Source organism: Triticum aestivum, chromosome 7D (genome assembly GCF_018294505.1).
Source record: "Triticum aestivum cultivar Chinese Spring chromosome 7D, IWGSC CS RefSeq v2.1, whole genome shotgun sequence".
In the NCBI taxonomy this organism is placed as follows: Eukaryota; Viridiplantae; Streptophyta; class Magnoliopsida; order Poales; family Poaceae; genus Triticum; species Triticum aestivum.
The window spans coordinates 266944639-266955611 of NC_057814.1; the positions used below are offsets into that span (position 1 = coordinate 266944639).

Below are 10973 nucleotides of genomic sequence, written 5' to 3' on the forward strand. Positions count from 1 at the left end.
AAATTTGGATAATTTCTCAATGTTATCTACAATGGGTGGCATGTATTTATACCATGACTAATCAGCTTGATCAATAATGTATTTTTGTATTTTTGCAGTTCTTTTTTTTTGCGGAAGAAGGAACTTTCATTAATCAAACGGGATGATTACATTTAGACTTAACTATGCTACTATCTCTTCGGGGAAGTTTCAAAGCCAACACATAGTTCGCTATTGCACCCGTCCCATACAAGCAAGGGTGTGGCTAGCAGCATTAGCATGTCGAGTGATCTTCAGTAGACTAATGTTCCTCCTGCATATGTATTTTTGTGGTTCATATATGGTGAAAATTTTATATGTCAGCTTTCACATACACATATCTGAGTAATACCACCTCCGATCTATAATAAGTATCACAGTCTTGAACTAAACCCAGTTTAAAACTGCGACACTTATTTTATTTTAGATAGGAGGGGGTATCATTTTTATTTGTTTTTCAAGGATGAGTGTTGCATCTCAATAGTAGCATGGCTGCCGAATGCCCAGCAATTTTACACCAAACGAAAGATAAGTCGAGGTAGAAGCCGACTGATTGGGTGCTATAGTTCACCACGGGAGGTAACAGTCAAATACCATATGAATTGTCAAATTCATTTTGTACCTGTTGCAATGCACGGACTCTTTTGCTAGTAATAATATAAAGCAATAAAAAATTATACGATACGATGAAGACGTATCACCGTATACTTCGTTCGTTCGGTTGTTGCTTTATACTTCTTTCGTCTCATAATATAATATAAGAACGTTTTTGACAACACTTGTATTGGGAGTTCATTTGGTTATATAGGTGGTATAGGGGAGTTTTTTTAATTACGAATTTCAGATTGCCCTCTCTTGTGCTTCCGTTTCTCATTTGGGCTTTTGCTCTCTCCCTCCTGCTCGTCGCCGAAATCGCCATGGCTCCCGCCTCCCGCCCGCCGACGGCGACGCCGCTGGCCGCATCCTCGTCCCGGATAGATTCGCCATCGCTGAAGGCAGCCCTCGCAATGGCTCTCATCCACTACAAACGCCTCCCCTCGACAACCGCCGCCTCCGTGGGCACCTCCTCCCCGCCTCTTATCCACTGGAAGCGCAAGGTCTCATACACAATCCCCCCTCCCCTCCTTACCACAAACCTCTAATTCCACCTTCATCTCACTTCATCCTCTTCACCGACCCAGGCTAAGGAGCGGAAGCGCGAGATCCTCCGCCTCCGCGAAGAGCTCAAGCTCCTCCAAGGTAAGTGCGCGCGCCCGCGTTCGTTCAGTTTCCGGCGCCCAGTTGGTGTGACTTAGATGTTTTGTCGATCAGATGGGGTGCGCGGGGAGGCGATGGAGCCGCCGGTTGCGTCATGCCGCTGCCACTTCTTCGACGGGTGCAGCGACCTGCAGCCGCCGCCGCCAACGGGTGGAGGAGAGCATTGGGTCGACGAGGTGCTGCGGAGGAGGTTCCTCAGATTGGGTACAGTTTTAGAGTCTGCGGTCGAGATGAAATTAATTGGCCACTATGCAACCCCCCAAATTTTAACAATCGTGTTTTGTAATTTAATCGCAACAGCGCGGTGGAAGGAGAAGCGACGGAGACTGGATCGATCTCTTCCCGTCACTAGTTTGATGGGTGGGTGCTACTCAGAACATATCCTTATGCTTTAACTTTTCATTTTTTGCTCCACGAGTGTGTATGAACTGTGCGCCATTTGGAAGTTTGGATCGTTCCCCTCTTACAACTCTCTATTTCAGGTTACTGCAGCAAAATTTTATCTTCTTAAACCTTCGTTTGAATCATTTGATTGTGCAGAGTTCAATAGCGAGGATGAGATACAACAGCTTAGCTTGTCTACTGACTTCCTGGTGGAGCTATCAGATGGGATTTTTGCGAAAGTATAATTGTATCCTCTCATTGTAACTGAGATTCCCATATTTTGTTTCTTCTATGTTTCTAACGTTGGATTATCTTGTGCAGAGAGAATCTTGCTCCACATTTGCTACATTCTCTCACCAAGCAGTAAATTTCATTTTGTGTAAGTCAGAATTCTGCTATAATATCATCGTTGAATCTGACCGATAATCTAAGCTATGCATAGTGTGATGTGTAATCCAGTGAGATATTAAGAAAGTACTCGACTATGATGAACACGACATTCCGCCTTGGTGTGTATTGACCCGAAATAATTACTGTACAGTCAAGTTTTAGTATTTTCATGGGTATAATATTTGACGGAAAAAAACACAAACTTATCTACACTACAAATTCAGCCTTCTACATTTCATTTGTGCTGAACTATCACCATTTGGTCCATATGTACATTTACATGCTCAAAGAATGCAGGATATGATGTGGTTGTTTGAAATAATGAAATTTATGGGACACAAAGGCCAATTTTAGATTTCTCTTTCCAGATTGTATAATATAGAAGACTAGTACCCTATTAGTTACCACTTATCAATTCAAGCAGGATAGAATAGACACGCAGGCACACCTTACATGTACATAATAAATCATGGTGCTCATAATTTTCAGTGTGTTGACATGGCGAACCAATGGCATGGAATAAAAAAAGGGCAGCCCGATGCACGTAGCGGGTCCGGGGAAGGGTCCGACCACTTTGGGTCTTTTGTATGCAGCCTTTCCCCGCATTTCTGCAAGAGGCCGTTTCCAGACCAATGGCATGGAATCTAGGCAACAAATCAACATTGCCATATTTTGCAGAATACGACTTACAAATTCACTTCCAGCTTCCAGCCTTATTTTCTGTTGTCTTAGTGGGTTGCTATTTACTGTTTACTATAGACGTACACCACTGTAGGTGATCCAGAATCTTTTTCGAGTTCTTAAATCTGCAATGTCAGACCAAAACATGCATGTTCAAAATACAGTGCAGACAAAATTACCATTATGTTAATGATTAAATTTTCTGTTTATCTTATCTGTTCAATCCATATTTGGTTGAGACAACAGTCTTTTACCAATTTGTAAAATATGTTTTCTTTCAGCTTTACTGAAGAACATTCTATTGTCGAAAAGGGAAAAGGAACTGGTTGAGGAGATAATTGATGGTTTAGTGACACGTTTGATGAAAAGGATGTGTACCATTCCTGAAAATGCTGGTACTTCAGATTCAGGTGATACTTATTTGATATACTCTTCAAGTACTTTGGATGTTTTGTCTATATTCTTTCAGAACAGTACACACAAGGTGATGGTCTGACAGAAACATGCAATGCAACCTTACTCCTGATACAGATTTCTGGCATGCAAGTTACTCTAGTTAGTTCATAGAGTGTTTTCAAATTTGTAAATATTTACTGCGACCACAATCCCAGGCTGTTTTGCAATACATCAATATAGCACAAGTTGCTTTATGCTTCTGGTAGTATTTTACTCAGGGTCATGGCTTTCTTGAGGTCAGCCCTAAGTTATGCTGTAAAATCATCGATGATATGCTCTGGGAGATATTCAATGTGAAATAAATTATGCTTTCCTTATTATTTCGGTTTATTTACAGTACACTAGGTAGCATTCTAGCTTGCAGCCTCCATCCCAACTTATCGTCAAACAAATTTTCAATCCCAACTAGAGATAACAAATGTATGTTTACTTTATATATTTATATGGGTCCACAAAATAACGTGAAATACTTCCTGCGTACCAAAATTGAACTTGTAGTACGTGTGGAAGTCCCACCAAGTATGATAGATTAGTTATAGGCTTCATGGTGTTTGTTTTACATTCTTTCTTATAGGCAAATCATATCAACATATTCTTTTACATGATCACTTTGAATCATGTTTTATTCTGAATAGATCTGCTGAGTAGTCACGTCTGTAGTTTCATTTAGTTAGTTTTGGTCATTTCAGTGCAGAGTAATCGCAATGACATAAACTATGAATTTTGGCATTCATGTGTCTGTGCTCCTAATATCAACCAATAGTACATTGATTGTCGCCTTCCATTTTGTTCAAGTTTGCAGGGCCAGTTGACTGCTCAGATGCCCAATTCAATGTGCAGCACTTGTTCCGCAAGTTAGGAAATGAAGAATTCATTGGTCAGCGGATAATCCTTGCAGTTTCTCAAAAGATCTCAAATGTATCAGAAAGCTTGCTTCTCTTAGATCCGTTTGATGATTCCTTCCCTGATATGCATGGCAATATGTTCATTATGTAAGCTTAAGCTGATCTTCTTTTCATTCTAGTTTATATTACAGTCGAAGAATTTTAACTTATCCAAAGGCACTCATGATTCCCTGTTCTCCAGTGTACCCATTTTAATTCACTAGTTTATAACAGACGTTTTGACCTGTAGCATTGAAATCTGGATGAAAAACTATACCAGCAGTTTGCACAGGGCAGCTATTCCTACATGTGCAGTAGTTCATAGTCATTTAGTCTTGAATTATTGGATGAAGAATAGTTTGAAGAGGCTACCATTATCACTTTAGCAGTATAGTGAAAAATGCTTTGAATAGCCAATCAGTTGCCCATTAATTTAGCGCTGGCCCAAAGTGTCGCAATTAGGATACACAGAGATTAGTTAACGGGTTTGAGCTTTCATTGGCTGTCAAATCTGGTTAATTGACAGCCTACAGCCCATTTAGTTTTTTGTTTTGCGGGATTGCTCATTAACTTTTAGCATCCTGCATGTGCATCAACTATGTTATTCTTCATTGGTCCAAATTTATTCCTTTGTCTTATTGATCTTCACAGACTGTATGGTTGGATATGTGTAGAATTAACTGAACATTTGAAGGGGGATATACAACAGTTGCTACTTCCTGCAACAGTTTCAGAAATAGATGATGGTGTCGAAAATGTATTTTCAAATTTGTCAGACAAGTAACATATAAGAAACTATTTCGGTTGGCTACCTGGAACTTTATCATTAGATTTGTGATGGAAAATATTTTCACAACATGCTCTTAAATAGTAACATATTGACACACAAAATAACGGTCAAAGTTACATATTAAGAATGCGATGTGTGCTCATGTATGGAATGCCGTTTCTATAGTTCGTATGAGATTTTTTTTTGTTACCTTGATTCTGACTGTATAACTAAATGTTGCGTGTGGTCATCCTATTCGTGTGTTGCAGGATTCAATTAATCGACTTCCTCATATCTGATTACATGAAAATTTGGCTATGTTGCGAGCAATTTGACAAAAGTTAGTGTTTTCTTACCCCTGGCCATCCTTTTCCCTATCTATTAAGTTTTCTGAATTGTGTTTGCATTCAACCCTTAAAACAACAACAGAGTCTTTCAGTCCCGAACAAGTTGGGGTAGGCTAGAGTTGAAACCCATAAGATCTCGAAACCTAGTCATGGTTCTGGCATGTGGATAGCTAACTTCCACGCACCCCTGTCTATGGCTAGTCCTTGGTGATATTTCAGTTCTTCAGGTCTCTCTTTATGGACTCCTCCCATGTCAAGTTTGGTGTAGCTCAACCTCTCTTGACATTATCAACATTAAACACGACAGTGTGAAAAATATCAGGGTCGCATCACTTGATTTAAAGAAATTGCGTCGTATCAAATATCTAAATATAGATACTATGTTTTAGTTGGCAGCCACAGTTGAGAGCTTTTTATTATATAGATGTGCATCTTTAATTACAAATTTGAATTGATAAATACTGAAATGTATATCCAAATAACACACTGCTAATAGAGCTTCATTGCATCATACTATGCTATATCTTCCCGGCAATTCATTGCAGAGAGTTTGATCAAACTTTACAAACTGTTATCCAGAAATATTTGAAGAATGGGTCAGATCTATTCTGAAGGCACGCAAAGACCTGGAAGTCGTAGAAAACATAAATGGGCTGTATGTAGTGTACATTGAGCGAGTGGTTGGAAGGTTGGCGAGGGAGGTGGCTCCTGCTGCTCACCAGGGAAAGCTGGACCTGGATGTCTTTTCCAAACTCCTGTGCTGATCACTTCCAGCCTCAGACTTGAAAATGTATTACTCACAAGTTATTTGATTGACCTGTTTACAGTTTTTTTTACTCCAGAAATTAGCTACTGAATCTATTGTTTTGCTGTTATTCTGTAAGCACATATTGTTCCATTGCCCTTTACTCACATATTCATAATATATCATGTTCTGCATATCAATTTCAGGATGCTTACCTACAGAAAGATTGTCCAGAAAGCTGGCATTCTGTAACATCTGTTCGCCACTGAACAGCCAGAACCAAGACATAACCAAAGAATGTTTAGTTATTTCATCTTGTGAGTGTGTATTTACTGCAAACCAGTTTGCTATAACCAAGTACGTATGATTAATTGTTCTAATTAGACTTAGATATGCGGATACTAGTCTATAATAAACTTCAGAATCTATGGATGGATCTAACATTGGCAGTGTTTGATTCATAAATCTTTATAACTGTGGTACCTTTCACTTCACACCGTTGCCTTGCATTTCTTGTCTTCTATTCTTGAGAGACTTGCAAATACAGTTTTTAGTTTCAAACTATAGAAAGAAAATAAATCATACAACCTGATCTTCTATTTATTATCTACTCCCTCCGTTCCTAAATATTTGTCTTTCTAGAGATTTCAACAAGTGACCACATACCGGCAAAATGAGTGAATCTACACTCTAAAATATGTCTATATACATCCGTATGTGATAGTCCATTTGAAATCTCTAAAAAGACAAATATTTAGGAACGGAGGGAGTAGATGCTCTACAAAAAGAGGCAAAGCTTCTTACTCCTGTACCCTTGGTGTCATATTCAAAGGTATACAAGATCATGCCGTATCTGCTTTAAAAGGGTAGAGTACTTTTCTTAACTAAGAGAGTGTAAGACCATTGCATGTGCCGTGCAGTGGGCGCTGTTGTCTGTTACTCTTGATGTGTTGCTTCATTTCTAGTTGTGATGTTGAAATCACGGCGTCAACTGGTGACGCCAAGCTAAATGACTAGTCGCGTTTTGGGGGTACTTTGCTCAACAGTTACTTCTTGCTTTACAATTATTATCCGATCAGACTTCTTGTGGCCGAAAATACAATGGCCTTCTGGAACTAGAATCACAACTGAATTGGTTGTGTTGTTTTCCTTACTATTGCAATCGCAAATGAATCACAAATTTATTCTATATATCGAAGATTGACCAAAAAATACTAATATGTGCATCGAACATTTTTCAGTAACACTGACGGTGCTTTGCCATTCTGAAGCCATCTGTCAACTAATGGGGCTGGCTAGATATGTTCCGAATTGCTAGCGCCAATTCTGTTTCAGTAACATAGCGAGGACAGCAAGCGGCATGAAAGATATGCAGGGGAATAATGTGAGCATGCTTAAATAGTATTAGGTTGGAGACACAAAAAGTTTGGACATGAGTAGAAATGCTTCCGCTCTTGTTTTGGGGAAGAATGAAGTTTCACTCCTCACCCTAAGGCAAACAGATGAACCCTAGCAAGCTTTATTGTTCAAATCAGTGTTTGAGGAGTTACATCACCTTTCTAGCCGGCCTTCTGTTGACACCCTCGTCGGTAGAATCAAAGATGAGGCCAGGCTTTGGGCTAGGGCAGGTGCCACCGGGCTTAGAACTGCCCCACCGACACCATGGGACCGTGGGCCGTGCATTATTCTTGCTCCTTGCTTGTAGCCTCTTAGGAGGGCTGTAACCTTTGCGTTTTCTCAAAAAAAAAAAAAAATCACCTTTCCAGCCAGCAGGTACCATTTGCCCCCTTTCTCTACTTGCATAACAAGAGCAAATCTTGTGAAGAGAGATGACAACTAATCAATCTGATGCTCTTTCAAGTCTTTGCATTATCTTGGTTAATCTCAACCGCCCTCTTCGCCTCATTGACAGGGCGTCTATGCTTGATCAGTGCAAGGTCGTTTTCGCGGGGGCTGATATGATCCAGCATCTTATGCCTCGGTGGCAAAGGGGGAAAAGGAAAAACAAGTGGCGTGTGCTGCTGTTCCAGCGCCTGGATCTGGCCTTCTTCCCCAGCTGTGAAACATCTGAATCCCAGGTTTGACACACGAGCCACTCATCTTCTTATTGCCATTTGGATACGAATGAGGCAAACGAAGGCGAGTGCACTTTACTTGGTCACCGTCGAGGCTAACTAACCAAATACTCCTATGAGATCGATTATTGCTCTTTTGGAAGTCGGATCTTGTACAGTTTAAATTCAGTAACGCAGGGGCTGCGTTGTGTGGTCGTGACTAGTCCGTTATGCCACGGTTAATGGAAATAGTTGAAACTCATTAGTACAGTTATATATGCCGGCTTGCCTTGGTTTCCCACCGACCAGGCGACCAGGCTAGCCACGTTAGGTGGTACTAGTATCTGAATAATTCCAACCTATGGGATGGATCATATTGATAGATAGATAGATAGATAGATAGATAAGATAACACGAGTGATAATAAGCCGATGGACGGAGCAAGACAAGTCGATGGAAGTGTCCGGCCCCCCAGTTTGTCCATTTGCCTCTTGCGACAGCAGCATGCATCATATTGATCGATCGATGGTGTGGGACCGGGACTGGTCCTTGAGATACCTGAATCAATTCCCAAGGCCCCAGTGAAATAATGGAGGCAGCTAACTGCAGCAAGGCCGCCAGGTGATTTCGTAGGAGCATGCGTGCATCCCTGCATGCCTGGGACGATGGCCTGTCTTTGTGTCTGTCACTTGCATGCAAGTGCTACCACAAGCTAGCAGCAAGGGAAAAAGATGTTGCTTAGAGCATCTTCAGCCGTTCAGCCCCGCAGGGCGTTGAAAAAGAACGGTCTGGGGGCGAACCGGCGCTAGATCGGCCCCTTGGAACGACCTAGCTCCCAGCCACGCCTCAGGCGCCGCCCCCCAAGCCGCGGCAAATTCAAACGTACATTCCCGCTCATCAAAATAGACGCCACAAATCCGGCGATCAAGCGGCCACAGTTCGGCGATCGAATGAAAAGTTCGGCGTACAAAAAAGAAAGGACGCGCGTGCAGCGCATCAGACGGCGAGGTCGGCCTCCGGAGTCGGCGGAGTCGGCGTGCGCGGGCTTGGCGGGGCCGGAGCTTCTTCTGTGCTGGGCGGCGTCGGCGTCGCTTCTGTGCTGGCATCATCGCTCGGGCTTGGCGGCGGCGTGGGCGTGGGCGTGGGAGTTGGCGGCGCCGTCGATGGCAGCTGGTTCAGGATGAGGCCACGCTCCACCAAGTACCAGGCCTTGACCGCCTCGTCGTTGCTCTGGAGCATGTCCGCCGCGCCCAGCAGGAAAGCCAGGTCGGTGTTCCTCTTCTTCGCGGCGACGTTGGTCCGGAGTAGATCGAGCTTGACGGCGCTGCTCGACATCAACGCCGACCACCGCGCCTCTGTCTTCTCTTCACGCAGGGCGGCCCGGGCCTGTACGTCAGCGAGGCAATGCTCGATGGACTCTTGCACTCGCGCGGTAGCCTCATCGGCGTGTTTTCCCTTCTTGGCCCCTTTGTTGCCGTCAGGCCGCCCTTCTGACGCGCCCGGCGTCGGCGCGTCCGGCTTGTAGGTCTTCTTGGCCATGTCGAGGGTGCGCTGGACTTCCGCCCACTTCTCGCACTTGTCAATGCGCTTGTAAACGTGGAGGTACTTGAATTCTTGGTCGCTGTTGGTCTGGCGATACATGGCGAACATGCGCACCAGCTGCGTGGAGGAACAAACAGTTGGCGGGCGCACAAGGCGAAGAGAAGCGGGAGAACGGCGTGCCATACCTGATCCTCAACGCTGGCGCCGCTCTCCCGATTAAGGTGAAGCAGGGTCAGGAACAATGAATCTCTTTATGATAAACAGATCCATTTTGCAAGTTCGTTATTACGGGTAGTTCCTACAAAGAATCGGACTAATGACGTATACAATGCTTGAATTATCGATGTAGATGCTACATAGTGGGTTCTCATCCTTCAGAGACTACGAGTGTAATAGGAGCATCCGTTGACAAAAGGATCACCCTAAGATGATCATCTCATGACTATTGGGAACGAATCAAATCAGATGGTTCTATTTCTCAACCTTTCTGACTTGGCGAGCCGCGACCTCCTCGACGATCCCATGCCATTTGTTGCAGGCCGCCTGGATGAGCCCCCAATGGTTCGCCATTGCCTTCGCCCCGTGCTCGATGTAGACGCCTTTAAAGTAGGGGTCGATGAGTTTGCGCTCGTCGAACTCAGCCTTGATGCGCTCCCAGTATGTGTCGATGCTCTGGTTCATGTCGGTGGTTGGGTCGAGGCAGACGACTTTCCACGCTTCGGCAAGGCATTCCTGCTCCTTGGACGCCCACTTGATGCGCGGCTCGCCGGTCCTGACCGCCCCCTTCTTCTTCTTCTTGCGCCTCTTCGCCGGAACAGTCGCCGGTGCCTCCTCCTCCTCCCCGTCCCCGTCCTCCTCCTCCTCCTCGTCCGGCTCCTCCTCGCCGTACTCGGGCTCGCCGTGCATGTCGCCGTCGAGGTCCATCGTCTCGTCCTGGGTAGCGAACCCGGGGGACGCGGCTGCGGCGGCTGAGCCTGCTGTGATGATGTCGTCCATGTCCCCTTCGGTCTCGTTGACGTCGCCGAGGTGCGACGTGGAAGCTTGTGAGAAGGGCAGCGCGCCACGGCGGAGAGGGGGCGTCGGGGACGCGGAAGCCAGCGGCGAGTAGTTGTATGGAGGGTACTACACGCCGGCGAAGGCGGGCGAGGGCGTGCGCTGGGCCGGATGCCCATGGGGGAAGGTGACGTTGGGGTTGAACCCACCATGGACGTCCCCGTCGGAGTAGCCCGGCGACGGCGTGCATCCCCATGGTTGCGGCGACGACGAGAAGCCGGACGGAGAGCCAACGCTTTGCTGGCTCCAGGGCGCGTACTGGGCGTGGCCGCCGGGTGGATTCATCATCCCCATGCGAGTCGCCGAGGCGTCGGCTTGGTCCGCCGTCGCACGCGCCGCGTTGTCACGAGCCTTCTTGGCGATTGCCCTGTTTCGCCGGTCGGCGGTGACAGC

The 10973-nt window shown here is 45.0% G+C and overlaps 1 protein-coding gene across 5 annotated transcripts; it reads left to right on the top strand.

The window, feature by feature from the left end:
- The first annotated feature begins 841 nt into the window (after positions 1-841).
- On the top strand, positions 842-8207 carry LOC123166917 (protein MULTIPOLAR SPINDLE 1). 5 transcript variants are annotated; one of them, XR_006483727.1, is made up of 12 exons: positions 844-1115; positions 1200-1257; positions 1330-1479; positions 1576-1635; positions 1816-1898; positions 1981-2038; positions 3012-3140; positions 3989-4178; positions 5109-5179; positions 5766-5976; positions 6138-6248; positions 7173-7674. XR_006483727.1 is itself a non-coding variant. In XM_044584738.1 (11 exons), the coding sequence occupies exons 1-11, from the start codon at positions 936-938 to the stop codon at positions 7891-7893; spliced, it is 1140 nt and encodes a 379-aa protein (XP_044440673.1). In that variant the 5' UTR covers positions 842-935; the 3' UTR covers positions 7894-8207. The 5 variants fall into 5 exon arrangements, 4 of the variants coding, with proteins under 4 accessions (XP_044440673.1, XP_044440669.1, XP_044440672.1 ...); XM_044584738.1 differs by lacking the exons at positions 5766-5976; positions 7173-7674 and adding an exon at positions 7844-8207 and having other exon boundaries at positions 842-1115; XM_044584734.1 differs by lacking the exon at positions 5766-5976 and having other exon boundaries at positions 842-1115; positions 7173-7690.
- Positions 8208-10973: the final 2766 nt, after the last annotated feature.